Source organism: Haematobia irritans, chromosome 1 (assembly GCF_050003625.1).
Source record: "Haematobia irritans isolate KBUSLIRL chromosome 1, ASM5000362v1, whole genome shotgun sequence".
Lineage (NCBI taxonomy): Eukaryota > Metazoa > Arthropoda > Insecta > Diptera > Muscidae > Haematobia > Haematobia irritans.
Genome location: NC_134397.1, coordinates 179,154,864 through 179,177,491, shown reverse-complemented (window position 1 = coordinate 179,177,491; position 22,628 = coordinate 179,154,864). Strand labels below are relative to the sequence as shown.

At 28.8% G+C, this 22,628-nt stretch overlaps 1 protein-coding gene across 8 annotated transcripts in view; it reads left to right on the top strand.

Annotated features, from left to right (window-relative positions):
* Positions 1-22,628, top strand: part of Calx (sodium/calcium exchanger 3) — a 640,265-nt gene that overhangs the window by 607,870 nt on the left and 9,767 nt on the right. For all 8 annotated transcript variants that reach the window (XM_075292192.1, XM_075292193.1, XM_075292195.1 and 5 more), the window contains 3 exons: positions 5,799-5,898; positions 6,003-6,122; positions 16,905-17,063. In XM_075292192.1, the coding sequence (XP_075148307.1) occupies positions 5,799-5,898; positions 6,003-6,122; positions 16,905-17,063 (379 nt within the window). The remainder of the gene's footprint in view (positions 1-5,798; positions 5,899-6,002; positions 6,123-16,904; positions 17,064-22,628) is intronic.

The following is a 22,628-nucleotide window of genomic DNA, read 5'->3' as shown; positions in this document are numbered from 1 at the left end:
AATTTTCTATAGAAATAAAATTTTGACAAAATTTGCTAAAGAAATAAAATTTTGAAAAAATTTTCGATAGATATAAAATTTTGACAATATTTTCTATGTAAATAAAATGTTGACAACATTTTCTATAGAAGTCTAATTTTGACACAATTTTCTATAGAAATAAGGTTTAGACAAATTTTTCTATAAGAAATAAAATTCTGACAAAATTTTCTATAGAAATAAAATTTTGAAAAAATGTTGTATAGAAATAAAATTTTGACAAAATTTTGTATAGAAATAAAATTTTAAGAAAATTTTCTATAGAAATAAAATTTTAAGAAAATTTTCTATAGAAATAAAATTTTAAGAAAATTTTCTATAGAAATAAAAATTTGAGAACATTTTCTATAGAAATAAACGTTAGAGAAAATTTTGCATAGAAATAAAATTTTCACAAAATTTTCTATAGAAATAAAATTTTGACAAAAATAGAAATAAAATTTTGACAACATTTTCTATACAAATTAAACTTTGACAAAGTTTTCTATAGAAATCAAATTTTGACAAAATTTTCTATAGAAATAACATTAAAAAAAATTCTATAGAAATAAAATCTTGAAAAAATGTTGTATAGAAATAAAATTGTGAGAAATTTTTGTATAGATATAAAATTTTGACAAAATTTTCTATATAAATAAAAAATTGACACAAGTTTCTATAGAAATACAATTTGGACAAAATTTTCTATCGAAATAAAATTTTGACAAACTTTTTTTATAGAAATAAAAATTTAACAAAATTTTGACAAAATAAAATTTCGACAAAATTTTCTATAGAAATAAAATTTTGACAACATTTTATATAGAAATAACATTTTGACATCATTTTCTATATAAATAAAATTATCTAGTAAAATAAAAATTTTACAAAATTTTCTACAGAAATAAAATTTTGGTTTTTCATATATAAACTTCGCTTCTTTGGAAAGTTCGTTTCGCTTATGAGAATACATCGGTTTTCAATTTTTATTTTACTTTACTTTTTTATTTTACTTTGGCCTAATATTCATAAACATTTTAAAAATGGGTTTACTTTTTTCATAACAGCTATTCCATTACTACAGCAAAATATGGAGTGACTTGCCATTCGAAATAGAAGAATCAATTTTTGGAATTGATTGGGAATATAAAAGATAGCTTTCGTATTAGATATGGGAACAGGGCATTCATTAAAAAATTTACCTTTAAACTGTAACATACTTTCAGGCTGTCCTATATATGCGTATGATATGATAAGTATTTAAAAAATGACAAACTATTTCCTTTTAACTCTATACACTTGGCCCAGCGATTCTGAAATTTTTTACCTCTGTAAAAACTAGAGTTCATACAGTCAATTAGTTCTATCCATCCAACCAACATGCAGTCTAAAGGGATTTGCCCAAATAAATTTAACAAACAGAGTTTTCCCCTATTGGTTAAATTTTATTTGAAATGCAAATAATTTCGCTTTATTTGAAAAAAGATTTAATTCATAATGTAAAAAGTTCCATTTGATTTGTAATAATGTCGTTTAATTTTAAAATGACTTTATTTAAAAAACAAAATAAAAAAAATGTAATTTAAAAAGTTTCAATTTGATAAATGTGCACTGTATCTTTTAAGATACAACCCGAGAAAAATTCGTACGTCTTAAAATGTTGACCTAATTCTATGAAATTAAGTTTGTTGTATTTAATACGACATAGCGCTATTTCTAAAAATATGGTTTTCTGGAAAATTTGTTGTACTTATGAATAATCTGCAGTCAAAACAAAAATCAAATTATGGCCAAAAATTCAAAAAACCACAAATTGGAAGTTAAATAATATTTACCAGAGATGAAAGTAATGTTGGTAAAAAACTTTAATTCGCAATGTAATTTTTAATATACATCCACTATTAAAAAAAAAAAAAAAAAACACAATATTATTAAATTAAAAAAAAATGTGGTATGCAGTTTATCTTCTTTTGCATATTTTGCATATTATATATTTTTTCGGACGAATCGATGTCATTGTGCAATTAAGGGTTAAATTAAAAATATTTTGTTTTAATTGCAAGGTTTCATTTGGTTTGTCAAAGAATTTTTTTTATTTTAAAACGGTTTAATTTGATTTAAAACAGGTTTCACTTGCAATGTAAAAGGTGAAATTTAAGAGGTTTCAGAAGGTTTCTAAACGATTTCATTTGTTTTTAAAAAGGTTTCTTTTTGATTGTAAAATGTTTTATTTTAGTTCAAAAAGGTTTCATTTGATTTAAAAAAGGTTTCACTTGAAGTGTAAAAAGATTTTTTTGAAATAAAAATGTTATGAATTCCTGTCTTTCTTTCTCAATTGACAAATGGAATTATAAACCGACAATTAACCTCATACTATTATGCTCTGTTTAAAATGCAAGAAAAAATTTATGAAATTAGCACAAACCACATTAACTTGCCTTTAATACAATCTATGCGTAACAGACTACAATGGTCAAGTTGTCACAAAACAAAATGTCAATAACCATTAAATAAAAATTTGCATCGTAAAGCGGAATACAGACATGGGTCGCCATTATTGTGACAATGGCAGACTATAAACGCAGGTCATGTTGATTATCTCAATTGGGATTGTTAAGAATGTCAGTTTCATGTCTCATTAACCCGATTGGCTTGCTTGTTTGTTAACAGTTGAACTCTCATTTTGTTCAAAACGAATCTGTCAATTATTTAGCCAATAAATGTTTTAGTACACACAAAACAACAAACAAACACACAAATCTAAAGGGAAATTTTAATGAGGATGGGGATACGAAAATAAAAAGTGAAGCTGATCAAAGGCAATTTGCTTTGTCTCTGAATATACAACGATACACAGATACTGATTAATTAAATGGTTGCCCAAAATTAACGATATTCCACAAATTTAAATAAATTTTATTGTTCATAATTTTTTCCATGGAGATATGTAGGCATTGGAATTTTATGCAATCAAACCAAAACTCTAGAAAAGCTCAAAAAAATTCAAGTTTAGTCATCTTCCAAATCGACTTTTCCACCAATTTCATAATTTGTTTACTTCAATTTTAGGCAAAAAATGCCTTAACCCATTATACGCCAAGACTATTTAAAATAAAATAAAAATAAAAAATTTATATATCTACACTTAACTTTAGTTAAAAAATATTAAAAAAAATAAAAACAAAAAAACATAAAAAACAAAAAGAAACGTTGCCTAATTTCATTTATAAACAAATTTCTGCGAGATGTTGCCAATTTTCTGTACTGAAGCGAGTACAATGACAGAGAATGGATTAATTCAACTTTCTGTCCTAAATTTAATGACAAAAATATTAAGCAAAGATTTTGTGTTTTCTTTTATTGTTTGTCTTCTTTCAAAAGAAATTTGTCCTTAATATAGTGTAACTTGCTTGTCCTAATATTTAGGTTGCTATCATTTCCCACTTTGGTAACATCTCGCGACGGACATGGTTCGTCACAAAAATTTTATATTTGCAAGACCCGTGTAGATAAAAGATGTCAAGTTTGATTTCAATATTTTTATTTGTGAAAAGAGGAGGCTTAGCTACTCCAACAAGAGGCAAAGGATAAATGGTCAGAATGATGGAGGCATATGGACACTAGGATTTTCAATTATGGCGAGAGTGAAGATATGGAGAATTGACGTATTACATGACTCAGATACTCTATGGTCACGGCTACTTTCGAAAGTATATGTATTGTATGGAAAAATGCAGCTCAGACCATAGAGGCCTCATTTATTACGTAATCGTACTCAAATTTTGCACAAGGTAACAGTCTGTGGTATTAATCAAACCCGCAAAATATTATGCAAATTGGTTTAGATTTAGATATAGCTTCCATATATATGCATCGCTCTATTTTCCCAAATTTGGCCATAGTACTCTTATTTATTAACCAATCAAACTTAAAATTTTGATGTACTAGCCGATCGTATTTACACGTACTTGTAGCTCTTACATAAGAATATTGCTCGCTTCTTACAAATTTGGATTTATTACCCACACTAATTGAACAATTTTCTCTTTTTTAATAATGGACTCAATATTAGTGGCAAACTAACTCCGTAGGTGCAATATCAACACAGCCAGTGTTGATAGAAGTAGGGGAAATTCCCTATATGTAGGGTTTTTTCTAATATTTAGCGTCTTGTAGGGACGTAGGGCCACAATGTAGGGATATTTTCACTCAACACAATTTGTAATAATTTTTACATTTTGGTGGCTCTAGAGGAGGAAATTAGAGCCGGCAAGGCTTGATCTTTAACAATGTGTGGTAACAACAGTTACCACTCGTGCAAAAAAAAATCTAACAAAATTTGAAGACTACCACAAATCTACCAAACAAATATTTCTATATAAATTTTTGTTACAACTTTATTCCTGTAGAAAATTTTGTCAATATTTTATTTCTATAGAAAATTTTGTCAAAATTGTATTTCTATAGAAATTTTTTTCAAAATATTATTTCTATAAAAAAAATTTCTCAAAATTTTATTTCTATAGAATTTTTTCTCAAAATTATATTTTTATAGAATTTATTGTCAAAATTTTATTTTTATAGAGATTTAACAAAAAAAGATTACTATTTTGGGTAGAATTCTACCAACTGTGGCAACCGTGGTGGTAATACAAATTAATATTCTAAGTTATATACATTGCATATTCATGTTTTAAGATAATAAAGTACTTACAACCATTTTTGTTTTGTAAAATTTATTAAATGTAACGAAAAATATTGTAGGGAAAATTGTATGGGAAAGTGGGAACTTTTTTGTCCTTGTAGGGTAAACCGAACAATTTCCCTGGCAACATTGACTATGAGCTATAGTCAGATTGAGACAAATCACAAATTATTCCTGTAGAAAATTTTGTCAATATTTTATTTCTATAGAAAATTTTGTCTAAATTGTATTTCTATAGAAATTTTTTTCAAAATATTATTTCTATAAAAAAATTTCTCAAAATTTTATTTCTATAGAATTTTTTCTCAAAATTATAGTTTTATAGAATTGATTGTCAAAATTTTATTTTTATAGAGATTTAACAAAAAAAGATTACTATTTTGGGTAGAATTCTACCAACTGTGGCAACCGTGGTGGTAATACAAATTAATATTCTAAGTTATATACATTGCATATTCATGTTTTAAGATAATAAAGTACTTACAACCATTTTTGTTTTGTAAAATTTTTTAAATGTAACGAAAAATATTGTAGGGAAAATTGTATGGGAAAGTAGGGAACTGTTTTGTCCTTGTAGGGTAAACCGAACAATTTCCCTGGCAACATTGACTATGAGCTATAGTCAGATTGAGACAAATCACCCATAAACATGTACACTTAGTTTTCTTAAATATGCAACTGCGGTTTATCTCCCAGACCTATATCAATGTTACCACACAAATGTTTATGATTACTAATTCAGTAAGGGTGGTTTAGAGTATGATATAGTCGGCCCCGCCCGACTTTCTACTTTACTTACTTGTTTTTTTTTTTTTTTTGCGTTTTTCTAGACTCTTCCACTCGATATACCCTGAATTCTATGACCACATCACAGCGTGATGGTAATATGCAATTTAATCAAATACGAGTATATGAGATATATTCTCAAAACCATGAACTCCAATAAAAAAAAATTCACTCTTGTTTTTTTGCTCTTTGAAGTTAATTGCATTATCATTTCATTTCAATGCATTTCATGTCGATTTTGTGTTCTATCATCCATATTAATTTTGTTTTTCCTCTTCATTCTTTTCAGAATACTGTAGACAAACTTGTACAAAGAGCCAATGCATCTCTGGTGATTGGTACATCCTCATGGAAGGAGCAATTCATTGAAGCACTCACAGTGACTGCCGGTAAGTGAAGTTAACATTGAAAACTCATTATCCATGATGGAGAAATCGGAAAATTGGAATGGAGAATTTATGTTTTGGTTTCCGTTTTCATTCTCTATATATAGGCGATGATGAAGGCGAAGAAGGTGAAGATGGTATGGCTGCATCGCCATCATGTTTCGATTATGTGATGCATTTCTTAACATTATTCTGGAAAATCCTATTTGCATTCATCCCACCAACAGGTAAGTTTTTGTTTTCAAGCAAATTTCAAAAAAGATTATTGTGAGGTTTTTTTAACAATTGAAGAGTAAAAGGATTCTTGTGGGTTAAGACCAACAACATGGTCGATTTTCTATGTTGTATTTCACTGATACAAAAAACTTGGTAATATTACCAAAATTGTTGCTTTTCGCCGTGAATCCAGTTCAGTGTTATCTGGCCGTCTACATTAGCTTGAAAGACTTCTTTGTAGCATAAAACCTCAGACACTTACTGGCGTAGACCCACTCTGAATTTTTATTACTTTGGATGCCTTTGAACGTCATAGTTATAATTGAATGAGCTCCTAAGACTTTAGGTATCCTCAAGGACATGTTGCAAACCAGCGCTTGGAAGCGAGCTATCTTTTCTGAATGCTTCCCGAATGATGTTGGTCTTAGGTCGTCTATCTGCACTTAATACAAAAATTTGATTCAGGATGGAATTTTGGTTTTGTTCTGTACAGACTGTTATTACGGATCAGGCGTAATATTGTTGTAATGCCCCATCTGAAATCGATACTGCAAAGTATAATTCTTTCAGAAGATTACTTCCGGATGTATTATAGTTGGTACGATTTACCTTACTACAATGGGGAGTGATGGTGATGGGGAGTGATGTGCAGTACTACCTCACTGAAAGAGTTTTCAACTGATACTGCAGTATTATGTACCATCAGAAGATTTCAGCATTTATAGTGGGAGTACAAAAGGGCAACCAATATTCAAGATGTCAAATTTGGTTCACGTGCTACCAAAAGCCCACACCTTAAGGAATATGGGCGCTTGGTTCGCCGACTCCAAGATTTGAAAATGTTACTATACTTACGTGGGAACTGTAATTCCGAAAGTCTGAAGTGCTGGAAAAATTCAGTGGTGTATGAACAAATAGGCGGTGGAATTGTAAGTCTGAAGAACTCAGTGATGAAACTGTAGATCGGAAGAACTAGGTGGTGGAAATATAGATACGAAAAACTCCGTGATAGATCTCAAGATTCAAGAAACTCAGTGGAGGATACACGCACCCGGGAACAAACCCCTAAACAATGTATCAGGGTACAACAAGCAGAACAATGAGCACTTATCACGGACGAAACAACACATACACTGATGTGGCAGCCGCTGTCCAATGGGTAGAATCCATCGGGTAAATCCGGTACGAAGAACCCGCCGCCGTGGGAACTAGGTGGTGGAAATATAGATACGAAAAACTTCGTGATAGATCTCTAGATTCAAGAAACTCAGTGGAGGAGACACGCACCCGGGAACAAACCCCTAAACAATGTATCAGGGAACAACAAGCAGCACAATGAGCACTTAACACGGACGAAACAACACATACACTGATGTGGCAGCCGCTGGCCAATGGGTAGAAACCATCGGGTCAATCCGGTACGAAGAACCCGCCGCCGTGGGACACCTGAGGGACTACAGCTCCCCAGCCTTGTGGAGAATTTTCCAGCTGCCCACCATCAACATGGATTCCGTAAGGTACATAGTACGACGACAGCCTTGCATGCCATTTCAGCACATATTAATATGGGACTCAATCAGCCATGTCATAGGACGGTCCTCGTAGCGCTTGACCTCTCGACGGCATTCGATACGGTCAGCCATGCCGCACTATTCCAAGACATCGAGAATACGTCCCTACCGCCAGGAACCAAGCGTTGGGTTCTGAATTATCTGTGCGGACGTGGAATTCAGGGACAAGAAGTCAAAACCCCGTAGAGTTAAGCAGGGAGTTCCCCTGGTTGGGGTGCTATCTCCGGCACTGTTTAATCTCTCCCTGTCCTCGATTTCACCCCCTCCTGACGGCGTCCAGATTGTATCATATGCGGACGTTGTACAATCATAGCATCCGGGCCCATTGTTGATAACATTTGCAATCGATTGAACGTCTACCTCACTGATCTTACCAGTTATTCCACTGCAAAAAAATTGATGATATCTCCCACCAAATCCTCAGCCACACTATTCACTACATGAACGGCGGAAATACGCAGGCAGTTGAATTTCTGAGCCGACGGCGAAATAATTCCGACCAGAAATTACCCCAAGATTCTCATTCGACAGCCTTTTTAAATCGTCCGCCCATGCCACTGCAATTTGTGATAAGCTCCGCGGTAGAAACAAGGTCCTCAAGTCGCTTGCCGGCAGCACTTGGGGTGCGGACAAATAAACCTTGTTGACTACATAAAGGGTGATTTGTTAAGAGCTTGATAACTTTTTTTTAAAAAAAACGCATAAAATTAGCAAAATCTCATCGGTTCTTTATTTGAAACGTTAGATTGGTCCATGACATTTACTTTTTGAAGATAATTTCATTTAAATGTTGACCGCGGCTGCGTCTTAGGTGGTCCATTCGGAAAGTCCAATTTTGGGCAACTTTTTCGAGCATTTCGGCCGGAATAGCCCGAATTTCTTCGGAAATGTTGTCTTCCAAAGCTGGAATAGTTGCTGGCTTATTTCTGTAGACTTTAGACTTGACGTAGCCCCACAAAAAATAGTCTAAAGGCGTCAAATCGCATGATCTTGGTGGCCAACTTACCGGTCCATTTCTTGAGATGAATTGTTCTCCGAAGTTTTCCCTCAAAATGGCCATAGAATCGCGAGCTGTGTGGCATGTAGCGCCATCTTGTTGAAACCACATATCAACCAAGTTCAGTTCTTCCATTTTTGGCAACAAAAAGTTTGTTAGCATCGAACGATAGCGATCGCCATTCACCGTAACGTTGCGTCCAACAGCATCTTTGAAAAAATACGGTCCAATGATTCCACCAGCGTACAAACCACACCAAACAGTGCATTTTTCGGGATGCATGAGCAGTTCTTGAACGGCTTCTGGTTGCTCTTCACTCCAAATGCGGCAATTTTGCTTATTTACGTAGCCATTCAACCAGAAATGAGCCTCATCGCTGAACAAAATTTGTCGATAAAAAAGCGGATTTTCTGCCACTGATTTTGGTAATAAAATTCAATGATTTGCAAGCGTTGCTCGTTAGTAAGTCTATTCATGATGAAATGTCAAAGCATACTGAGCATCTTTCTCTTTGACACCATGTCTGAAATCCCACGTGATCTGTCAAATACTAATGCATGAAAATCCTAACCTCAAAAGAATCACCCTTTATAAGGCAATTGGCCGGTCAGTGGTAAACTATAGAGAGACCTCCCACGGCAGACCATGGTAGTTTTGGTTGTCATTAATACGTTTGTAAAAGACTTTGATAAAACATGAAGAAAAACAAATACAATTTGTTTCCTAGAATCAAGTAAAAGAGAATTGTGTCTTAAATGTATCCTTACTTCAATTCTCCGCTTCCTTGACTCGGAATCAATACAAAAATCATGCCCACAACGTTATGTCCATTGGCAAGTCTGTAAAATTTTATACCAGCTATTAATTCCACTCCACTTAGTTAAAATTGTTAGCTTACTTATATCCCATATGCAGTTGTTGTCATATGCTGATTTCTTATAATCCAAAATATCATCTGTTATACTCGTATGTCGGTCTTCCTCTACTCCCACAACAGGGAAAATGATCAAATCCATCACAACATTGTTATCCCATCACCTTGACACGTTTTCTTGGCAGTCACATTGCCTCACCTATAATATTCCATAATGGGTGATATGACTCGACAACAATGCCACCATTTGCCTCAATAATGCATGCATCCTATTCGAATGGGTAAGGCGGACATTTATGCATGCCTATCAAACTTTTGTCACTTATCTCAAAGAATGTTTGATATCTTCATTGTTATTCCCTTATGGGTAATGAGAGGAAGATTTTAGAATACCTTCTATTTCAAGGATTCCATTTAAACTTATGGAAATGAAAATTAAAATTTTACATTTTTGTAAAATTTGTAATTTATAACTGAAAAATTAAAATTTATAAAGTGATAAATTTATAATAAACAAGTAAGGAAAGTCTAAACTCGGGCGGAGCCGACTATATTATACCCTGCACCACTTTCTAGATATACATTTTCGATTCCATATCACATCCGTCAAATGTGTTGGGGGCTATATATAAAGGTTTGTCCCAAATACATACATTTAAATATCACTCGATCTGGACAGAATTTGATAGACTTCTACAAAATCTATAGACTCAAAATTTAAGTCGGCTAATGCACAAGGGTGGAACACAATGTTAGTAAAAAAATATGGGAAACACTTAAATCTGAAGCAATTTTAAGGAAACTTCGCAAAAGTTTATTTATGATTTATCGCTCCATATATATGTTTTAGAAGTTTAGGAAAATTAGAGTCATTTTTACAACTTTTCGACTAAGCAGTGACGATTATACAAGGAAAATGTTGGTATTTTGACCATTTTTGTCGAAATCAGAAAAACATATATATGGGAGCTATATCTAAATCTCAACCGATTTCAATCAAATTTGGCACAGATGACTACACTACCAATTGTACTCCTAGTGCAAAATTTCAACCAAATTGTGCCAAAACTCTGGCTTCTGGGGCCATATAAGTCCATATCGGGCGAAAAATATATATGGAAGCTATATCTAAATCTGAACCGATTTCAATCAAATTTGGCACACATGACTATACTACCAATTGTACTCCTTGTGCAAAATTTCAAGCTAATCGGGATAAAACTCTGGCTTCTGGGTCCATATAAGTGCATATCGGGCGAAAGATATATATGGGATCTATATCTAAATCTGAATCGATTTCAACCAAATTTGGCACGCATAGCTACAATGCTAAATCTACTCCCAAATTGGGCCAAACCAAATTGGGCCAAAACTCTGGCTTTTAGGACCATATTAGTCCATATCGGGCGAAAGATACATATGGGAGCTATATCTAAATCTGAACCGATTTCAATAAAATTTTGCACACCTGACTATACGACTATGTGTTATGTTTGTACAAAATTTCAAGCAAATCGGTATAAAAGTCCGGCTGCTGGGTCCATATTAGTGCATATCGGGCGAAAGATATATATGGGAGCTATATTTAAATCTGAACCGATTTTCGACTCAGGGACCCACCCTGAGCATTATTGCCAAAGACACCATGTGTCTATCTCGTCTCCTTCTGGGTGTTACAAACATATGCACTAACTTATAATACCCTGTTCCACAGTGTGGCGCAGGGTATACAAATTTATAATCAATTATTATTTATAATTTAAAATTTACAACTTTTAATTATAAATTAATAACTTGAAATAATAATTTAGTCAATGACAGGGAATTTTTAGAATATTATCTATCCAAGATTCATTTACATTTAAGGAAATATACTTTTAAAGTATGTATTCTCAGTAACAATATCAATATCACTAAAGACAGTACAGTAAAATTAACATTTCGCAATTTTATAATTTATAATAATATACATATATATAATTAATATCCACGATTCATTTACATTTAAGGAAATATACTTTTAAAGTATGTATTCTCAGTAACAATCTCAATATCACTAAAGACAGTATAGTAAAATGAACATTTCGCTATTTTATAATTTATAATACGATATATTTACAATAATAAAAATAAACTTAATTATTTAGTATTTTGAATTTAAAATTAACAATTTACAATTTTTAATTTATAATTTTTGATTTCTTAATTTATGTTTTCTAATGTACTAGTTGTAAATTATAAATTGCAATTTATAATTTTAATTCATTATTTGTAATTTTAAGCTTTGACGTCTAAATATAAATTAATAATTTAAAAAAATATTAATTGTAATTTCAAATTTTTAATGTATAATTTTCTTAATTTATATTTTATAATGTAAAAATTTTTAATTATAAATACCAATTTATATTTTTAATTCATTATTTCTAATCTTTAGGGTTTGTGATTTGAAATGTATTATTTTAAAATTTAAATTTAATTTTTAATCCTTTAATAAATAGTCTTGAATTTGTAGAAAAACTTTTACTTATTTTTGTGATATCGGCGTGATGTCAGCGTTTTCAATACTGTTTAGTTAAAATTATCTGAAATTAGCCAAAATTCGGTCAAAATTTGAAGACGTAAGAATTTTTTTCTGGTTGTATCTTAAAAGATGCAGTGCACATTTAAGGGTTCCGTTAATCTTTATTAACCTCAGAGTAAGCTGAACTGATATCACTGTTGGCAAATTTATTATAAAATTCTATAATATTTAAAATAAACAACCTATACAACAAATATAAAGAATAATGTACCATACACTTTGACTTGATAACACCTGTTGTTAGGCTTCGTTCTTCGTTCTTTGATTTTTTTTTTGGTTCTTGTTGATGTTCATAATACCACCGACATGACCATCAAAATTTTTGCACCCTTCCTATATTGAGTGACCCATGTCTTAGTGACTTATGTTGTTCGATCTTTTCTATTTTGCATTTTTAAATTTATTTTGTTCTTCCTTCTGTATTTTTGTTTTTTTTTTTTTTTTATACCCTGCGCCACACTGTGGAACAGGGTATTATAAGTTAGTGCATATGTTTGTAACACCTAGAAGGAGACGAGGTAGACACATGGTGTCTTTGGCAATAATGCTCAGGGTGGGTCCCTGAGTCGATATAACCATGTCCGTCCGTCCCTCCGTCCGTCCCTCCGTCCGTCCCTCCGTCCGTCTGTCTGTGAACACATTTTTGTGATCAAAGTCTAGGTCGCAATTTAAGTCCAATCGCCTTCAAATTTGGCACATGTTCCTAATTTGAGTCAGAATAGAACCCTATTGATTTTGGAAGAAATCGGTTCAGATTTAGATATAGCTCCCATATATATCTTTCGCCCGATATGCACTAATATGGACCCAGCAGCCAGAGTTTTATACCGATTTGCTTGAAATTTTTTACAAACATAACACTTAGTCGTATAGTCAAGTGTGCAAAATTTCATTGAAATCGGTTCAGATTTAGATGTAGCTCCCATATATATCTTTCGCCCGATATGGACTTATATGGCCCCTGAAGCCAGATTTTTGGCCAAATTTGGTTGAAATTTTGCACTAAGAGTACAATGGTAGTATAGTCATGTGTGCAAAATTTGATTGAAATCGGTTGAGATTTAGATATAGCTCCCATATATATCTTTCGCCCGATATGGACTAATATGGTCCTAAAAGTCAGAGCTTTGGCCCAATTCGGTTGAAATTTTGCACAGGGAGTAGATTTAACATTATAGCTATGCATGCCAAATTTGGTTGAAATCGATTCAGATTTAGAGATAGCTCCCATATATATCTTTCGCCCGATATGCACTTATATGGACCCAAAAGCCAGAGTTTTATCCCGATTAGCTTGAAATTTTGCACAAGGAGTACAATTGGTAGTATAGTCGTGTGTGCCTAATTTGATTGAAATCGGTTCAGATTTAGATATAGCTTCCATATATATTTTTCGCCCGATATGGACTTATATGGCCCCAGAAGCCAGAGTTTTGGCCCAATTTGGTTGAAATTTTGCACTAGGAGTACAATTAGTAATATAGTCATGTGTGCGAAATTTGATTGAAATCGGTTGAGATTTAGATATAGCTCCCATATATATGTTTTTCTGATTTCGACAAAAATGGTCAAAATACCAACATTTTCCTTGTTAAATCGCCACTGCTTAGTCGAAAAGTTGTAAAAATGACTCTAATTTTCCTAAACTTCTAATACATATATATCGAGCGATAAATCATAAATAAACTTTTGCGAAGTTTCCTTAAAATTGCTTCAGATTTAAATGTTTCCCATATTTTTTTACTAACATAACATTGTGTTCCACCCTAGTGCATTAGCCGACTTAAATTTTGAGTCTATAGATTTTGTAGAAGTCTGTCAAATTCTGTCCAGATCGAGTGATATTTAAATGTATGTATTTGGGACAAACAAAGGTAGAAATATATAGCACCCAACACATTTGACGGATGTGATATGGTATTGAAAATTTTGATCTACAAAGTGGTGCAGGGTATAATTTAGTCGGCCCCGCCCGACTTTAGACTTTCCTTACTTGTTTTTTATTGTAATAATAACGAAAAATGCTAAATACAAGAACTCGAGCCGTAGTCATTCCTACCAGAATTATGGTGGAATTGTGTTTTTTACTAAATTAAATAACAGTCACGCCATTCTCATAGTCATCAATTGATTGTATTGGTAGTGGCCCGGTAGTCCACACACAGTTGTCGACAAAAATGACAAGACAAAAACAGGCCGCCGATAGGTATTTCAAGGTTGTGTCATTCAAACCAGATATTATATTAAAATTTAGTATAATTTTAAGTAATTGTTATGGGTGTCTGTAACTGAGTGGGGAATAATACTTTAGTCAAAAATAATCTACCAAATTTTGAAGAGAATTGTAAAAAAAAACTTTAAAAATTTTCTATAGAAATAAAATTTTGATAAAATTTTGTCTGGAAATAAAATTTTGACATAGTTTTCTATAGAAATATAATTTTGTCAAAATTTTATTTCTATATGGAAATTCTGTCAAACTTTTATTCATATACGAAATTTTGTCAAAATTTTATTTCTAGAGAAAATTTTATCACAATTTTATTTCTACAGAAAATTTTGTCAAAATTTTATTTCTTTAGAAAATTTTGTCAAAATTTTATTTCTATATATAATTTTTTCAAAACATTATTTCCAGAGAAGATCTTGTCAACATTTTATTTCTATAGAAAATTTTGTCACATTTTTATTCATATAGGAAATTTTGTCAAAATTTTATTTCTAGAGAAAATTTTATGACAATTTTATTTCAAGAAAACATTTTATCACAATTTTATTTCTACATAAAAATTTTGTCAAAATTTTATTTCTATAGATAATTTTTTCAAAACATTATTTCCAGAGAAGATCTTGTCAACATTTTATTTCTGTTGAAATTTTTGTCAATTTTTATTTCTATAGAAATTTTTTTCAAAAAATTATTTCCAGAGAAGATTTTGTCAAAATTTTATTTCTATAGAAATTTTTTTAAAACATTATTTCCAGAGAAGATTTTGTCAACATTTTATTTCTATTGAAAATTTTGTCAAAATATTATTTATTTCTATAGAAAATTATATTTCTAGAGAAGATTTCTATATAGAAATTTTATTTCTATAGAAAATTTTGTCAAAATTTTATATTTCTATAGAAAATGTTGTAAAAATTGTGTATTTCTGTAGAAAATATTGTCAAATTTCTGGAAATAAAATTTTGACAATGTTTTCTATAGAAATGTAAAATTTTGACAAACTTTTCTATAGAAATAAAATTTTGATAAAATTTTCTCTAGAAATAAAATTTTGATAAAATTTTCTATAGAAATACAATTTTGTCAAAATTTTATTTCTATAGAAAATTTTGTCAAAATTTTATTTCTAGAGAAAATTTTATCACAATTTTATTTCAGAAAATTTTATCAAAATTTTATTTCTACAGATAATTTTTTCAAAACATTATTTCCAGAGAAGATCTTGTCAACATTTTATTTCTATTGAAAATTTTGTCAAATTTTATTTCTATAGAAAATATTGTCAAAATATTATTTCTAGGGATAATTTTTTCAAAATTTTATTTCTATAGAAAAGTTTGTCAACATTTTATTCCTATAGAAAATTTGGCAAAATTTTATTTCTATAGAAAATTTTGTCAAAATTTTATTTCTATAGATAATTTTTTCAAAACATTATTTCTAGAGAAGATTTTGTCAACATTTTATTTCTACTGAAAATTTTGTCAAAATATTATTTATTTCTATAGAAATTTTTATTTCTGTAGAAATTTTTGTCAAAACTTTATTTCTATAGAAAATTTTGTCAAAATTTTATTTCTATAGAAAATTTTGTCAAAATATTTTATTTCTATAGAAAAAGTTGTAAAAATTGTGTAATTCCGTAGAAAATATTGTCAAATTTCTATAGAAAAGTTTGTCAACATTTTATTTCTATAGAAAATTTTGGCAAAATTTTATTTTTATAGAAAATTTTGTCAAAAGTTTATTTCTATTGATAATTTTTTCAAAACATTATTTCCAGAGAAGATCTTGTCAAAATTTTGTTTCTTTTGACAGTTTTGTCAAAATATTATTTATTTCTATAGAAAATGTTATTTCTAGAGAAGATTTTGTCAAAATTTTATTTCGATAGAAAATTTTGTGAAAATATTATTTCTATGGATATTTTTTTCAAAATTTTATTTCTTTAGAAAAATTTGTCAAAACTTTATTTATGTAGACAAGTTTTTTTAAAATTTTATTTCTATAGAAAACATTGTCAAAATTTTATATTTCTACAGAAAATGTTTTAAAAATTTTATATTTCTGTAGAAAATATAGTCAAATTTCTATAGAAAAGTTTGTCAACATTTTATTTCTATAGAAAATTTTGGCAAAATTTTATTACTGTAGAGAATTTTGTCAAAACTTTACATTTCTATAGAAAACATTGTCAAAATTTTACATTTTTATGGAAAACATTGTTAAAATTTTATATTTCTATAGAAAATGTTGTGAAAATTTTATATTTCTATAGAAATTGTTTTAAAAATTTTATATTTCTATAGAAAATGTTGTAAAATTTTTATATTTCTATGAAAAATATTGTCAAATTTTTGTATTTCTATAGAAAATATTGTCAAAATTTTATATTTCTATAGAAAATTTTGTTAAAATAAATAATAAGTTAAAACAATTAAATTTAATTATATAAAGTTTAGCTAGAGTAATTGCTAATTTTTCTATAACAATTATGCAATTTAAATTTCTAATCCCATCTTTATGTCTTATTTCAGATATTGCCGGCGGTTATTTGTGTTTTGTCGTGTCGATATTTTGCATTGGTGTAGTTACCGCCGTTATCGGTGATATAGCATCATATTTCGGTTGTACACTAGGCATTAAGGATGCCGTCACTGCCATTTGTTTCGTTGCTTTGGGTACCAGTATACCAGGTAAGATCAAGTCAATATCATCTAATGTGCCTTATATACTATAATTTTAATTGTACAACTTATTGGAGATTTTATATAAAACATTTGGCAGCACTGATGTGACTCCGAATACCCAACAAACACATTTTTCGTAGGTAACGCCATATCAATTTGAGTGAATCCCATCTTCAACATTAGTTCAAATGGCCTTGCATATTGCTTGCCTTCAATAAATTTTCCAATGGGTTTGAAGAATTAAAATTAAATTTAATTGGAAAAGTTGTTGCTACGATGTTGAGAAATTGTTGCTAACTTGTTGAATTCTACTGTTGAGGGTAATGTCTGTATTTTGTTGAGAACACGATTTTCTCAACAATTTCTCTAATTGAATTCTAAGCTAATTCTTTGAAAAAATATTTAAAAGCCTATTGAATATAAGCATTTCTCCAATGCTTGTGTTTATTGGGTAAAGATATTTTTGTATATAAGATATAACCCTGCTTGCTTTTATTAAGAGAGCAACTGTCAAGGCTAAGAGTAGCGTTGCCACAATGAATTTTTATTTTTGACCTACACTTTTCCAAAATTGGACCAAAATTCGTACCAGCGGACCATTTTTCCAAATTAAATTAATGTCATTTAAAAGTTAAAACTTTTCCAAAAATTTACTTCGATAGAAAATTTTGTCAAATTTTTATTTCTATAGAAATTTTTGTGAAAATGTTATTTCTATTAAAAATATTGTTAAAATTTTATTTCTAAAAAAAATTTTGTCAAAATTTCAGTTTTATAGAAAAGTTTTATTTCTATAGAAAATTTAGCCAAAATTTTATTTCTATAGAAAATGTTGTCAATATTTTATTTCTATAGAAAATTTTGTCAATATTTTATTTCTATAGATTTTTTTTTTCAAAATTGTATTTCTATAGAAAATTTTGTCAAAATTTTATTTCTATAGAACATTTTTCCAAACTTTTATTTCTATAGACAATTTTGTGAAATTTTAATTCTGTACAATTTTTGTTTTTTTCAAAATTTTATTTCTATAATTTTTTTGTTTTCAAAATTTTATTTCTATAGAAAATGTTCTAAAAATTTTATTTCTGTAAAAAAGTTTTGTCAAAATTTTATTTCTATAGAAAATTTTGTCAACATTTTATTTCTATAGAAAATTTACTCTAAATTTTATTTCTATAGAAAATTTTGTCAACATTTTATTTCTATAGAAAATGTTGTCAAAATTTTATTTCTGTAAAAAAATTTTATTTCTATAGAAAATTTTGTCACAATTGTATTTTATAGAAAATGTCGTCAAAATTTTATTTCTACAGAAAATTTTGTCAAAATTTTATTCCTATAGAATTTTTTGTGAAAAATTTATTTCTATTAAAAATATTGTTAAAATTTTATTTCTAAAGAAAATTTTGTCAAAATTTCAGTTTTATAGAAAAGTAAGTCAAAATTTTATTTCTATAGAAAATTTAGCCAAAATTTTATTTCTATAGAAAATGTTGTCAATATTTTATTTCTATAGAAATTTTTGTGAAAGTTTTCTATTAAAAATATTGTTAAAATTTTATTTTTAAAGAAAATTTTGTCCAAATTTCAGTTTTATAGAAAAAATAGTCAACATTTTATTTCTATAGAAAATTTAGCCACAATTTTATTTTTAAAGAAAATTTAGCCAAAATTGTATTTCTATAGCAAGTGTTGTCAATATTTGATTTCTATAGAAAATTTTGTCAATATTTTATTTCTATAGAAAATTTACTCAAAATTTTATTCCTATAGAAATTTTTGTGAAAATTTTATTTCTATTAAAAAATATTGTTAAAATTTTATTTCTATAGAAAATTTTGTCAAAATTTCAGTTTTATAGAAAAGTTAGTCAAAATTATATTTATATGGAAAATTTAGCCAAAATTTTATTTCTAAAGAAAATTTAGCCAAAATTTTATTTCTATAGCAAATGTTGTCAATATTTTATTTCTATAGAAAATTTTGTCAATATTTTATTTCTATAGAAATTTTTGGTGAAAATTTTATTTCTATTAAAAATATTGTTAAAATTTTATTTCTAAAGAAAATTTTGTCAAAATTTCAGTTTTATAGAAAAGTTAGTCAAAATTTTATTTCTATAGAAAATTTTGTCAAAACTTTATTCTATAGAAAATGTTGTCAATATTTTATTTTTATAGAAAATTTTGTCAATACTTTATTTCTATAGAAAATTTACCCAAAATTTTATTTCTATAGAAAATTTAGCCAAAATTTTATTTCTATAGAAAATTTAGCCAAAATTTTATTTCTATAGAAAATGTTGTCAATATTTTATTTCTATAGCAAATGTTGTCAATATTTTATTTCTATAGAATTTTTTGTGAAAATTTTATTTCTATTAAAAATATTGTTAAAATTTTATTTCTAAAGAAAATTATGTTAAAATTTCAGTTTTTTAGAAAAGTTAGTTAAAATTTTATTTCTATAGAAAATTTTGCCAAAATTTTATTTCTATAGAGAATTTAGCCAAAATTTTATTTCTATAGAAAATGTTGTCAATATTTTATTTTTATAGAAAATTTTGTCAATATTTTATTTCTATAGAAAATTTACTCAAAATTTTATTTCTATAGAAAATTTTGTCAAAACTTTATTCTATAGAAATTTTTGTGAAAATTTTATTTCTAAAGAAAATTTTGTCAAAATTTCAGTTTATTTGAAAAGTTAGTCAAAATTTTATTTCTATAGAAAATTTAGCCAAAATTTTATTTCTATAGAAAATTTAGCCAAAATTTTATTTCTATAGAAAATGTTGTCAATATTTTATTTCTATAGAAAATTTTGTCAATATTTTATTTCTATAGAAAATTTACTCAAAATTTTATTTCTATAGAAAATTTTGTCAAAATTTTATTCCTATAGAAATTTTTGTGAAAATTTTATTTCTATTAAAAATATTGTTAAAATTTTATTTCTATAGAAAATTTAGCCAAAATTTTATTTCTATAGAAAATTTAGCCAAAATGTTATTTCTATAGAAAATTTAGCCAAAATTTTATTTCTATAGAAAATGTTGTCAATATTTTATTTCTATAGAAAATTTTGTCAATATTTTATTTCTATAGAAAATTTACTCAAAATTTTATTTCTATAGAAAATTTTGTCAAAATTTTATTCCTATAGAAATTTTTGTGAAAATTTTATTTCTATTAAAAATATTGTTAAAATTTTATTTCTATAGAAAATTTTGTCAAAATTTCAGTTTTATAGAAAAGTTAGCCAAAATTGTATTTCTATAAAAAATTTAGGCAAAATTTTATTTTTATAGAAAATTTAGCCAAATTCTATTTCTATAGAAAATGTTGTCAATATTTTATTTCTATAGAAAATTTTGTGAAACTTTTATTTCTATAAATAGTTATCGCAAAATTTTATTTCTATATAAATTTTTTGTAAAATTTTCTTCTTCACAAAATTTTTAAATCTTCTTTTTGTATCTATGCCAAATTTTTGTAAATTTTATATCTATAGAAAATTTTGTCAAAATTTTATTTCTATAGAAAATTTTGTCAAAATTTTATTTCTGCAGAAAATTTTGTAAAAATTTTATTTCTATAGAAAATTTTGAAAAAATACCGATTTGACGAAAATGAACCAAAATCAACCAAATTCCAGTTGGTCCAACCATCAGACCAAATTTAAAAATTAATAATTTTTTGGACCAATTTTGGTCCGATCGGACCAAAATGGCAACCCTGGTTTAGAGTATAAATTGCTTTTTTGCCCATTGAAAAAAGGAAACGTAAAAAAGCAATATGTTAACAATTTGGTATCATTTATCTATTACTTTTGTGATTTTTATTTGATATTTTTTTTACTCACGCGGCAAGACGTCATGAGATTATGTTGACAGAGACTTCTAGCGTTTTAGTTTTGTAATAGCAAAGCTTCCTCTTAATAGTAAATGACCTTTGCTCCTAATGATTACGATTGATTAAAATCTAATCAAACCAAACCAAAAAGTTGTGCAAATTAAATTGCAGTATGAACCAAAAACAATAGAAGATGAAGATGGGAAATTGACCCACGAACATTATTAAAAAGAATTTGTTTCTATTTAATTTTCTGACATTAATTTCTCTTTATTATACACTTCACCACTACTGTGGTACAGGGTATAATAAGTCTGTGCAAGAAGGAAACGTCTGAGACCCATCGTTTAGTATAACGATCGTCTTAGAATTAAATTCTGAGTCGATTTAGCGATGTCCGTCTGTCTGTCTGTTCATGTATTTTTGTGCGCAAAGTACAGGTCGCAGTTTAAGTCCGATCGTCCTCAAATTTGGCATAGGGTCGTTTTTTGGGACAAAGACAATCGCTATTGATTTTGGAAAAAATCGGTTCAGATTTAGATATAGCTGCCATATACATTTATCCCCGATCTGGTCATAATTGGCGCGTTTATCAACCGATGTTCTTCAAAGTCAGTACAACCGAATATTTTTTGTGTCTCGAAAAACTTGCAAAATATCAGCCAAATCGGTTCAGATTTAGATATAGCTTCCATATATATCTTTCGTCCGATTTAGACTTATATGACCACAGAGGCCAAAATTTACTACTGATTTTCGTGAAATTTTGCATAAAGAGTAGAATTGACATTCTGCCAATGCTTGGTAAATTTGATTGAAATCGGTTCAGATTTAGATATAGCTCCCATATATATCTTTCTTCCGATTTAGACTCATAGGACCACAGAGGCCTCAGTTTACTACCGATTTTATTGAATTTTACGTTCATTTTTGACACAATTTCATATATGGACATAACCAGTCGATATACCACCGAAATTTCAAAATCCTTATGTCACAGTTCTCCTGGCCTGAACGAGTTACTATTTTTCCATCATCCTCTTCTATTTCTTTTGGTATGAACGGCACATAAATCTAAAAAAAAATTACAAAGCATCAATATATTAGACTAATTGCTGTTGCGTGCATAGGCTTTACCGTAACAGTTAATTTGGCGTTGAACCTTATAGTTACGACTTTGAATCTTAGTAATTTTTGCAAATTTATGTAAATAGATGACGTTTTTGCCTTGATTTTGGATGGCCCCCGGTATTGGAAGTATTATCTACGATTTATGCTGTTTCGATTTAAATTTGAAAATATCGAAACAATATTTATACCCAGTATTTTTTACTGTATGGAGGATGTCATATTACCATAAAGGAAGATACGGTCAAAATTTGGTCAAGGGAAAACGCGTGTAAATCGGTGAAATCGTTTATTTAAAAAATCAAATTAAATTTCTTTTTCAAGTTCAATTAGTATAAAACTCAGGAAAAATATTCAGTTAGGCTTTCGCTTTTCCAAATCCGAATTGCCGGTCCTCACGCTTGACACCTGCCATCAGATTTTGTACAGTCACCTTGTCCACCTTCTTCGCCGCACAAAGCCAGTTTGCCTTGAACTGCTGCTCGTCCTTAGCAGTTTTTTGGTCTTCTTTAGGTTCCGCTTGACAATAGCCCAGTATTTCTCAATTGGGCGGAGCTCTGGCGTGTTGGGAGGGTTCTTGTCCTTG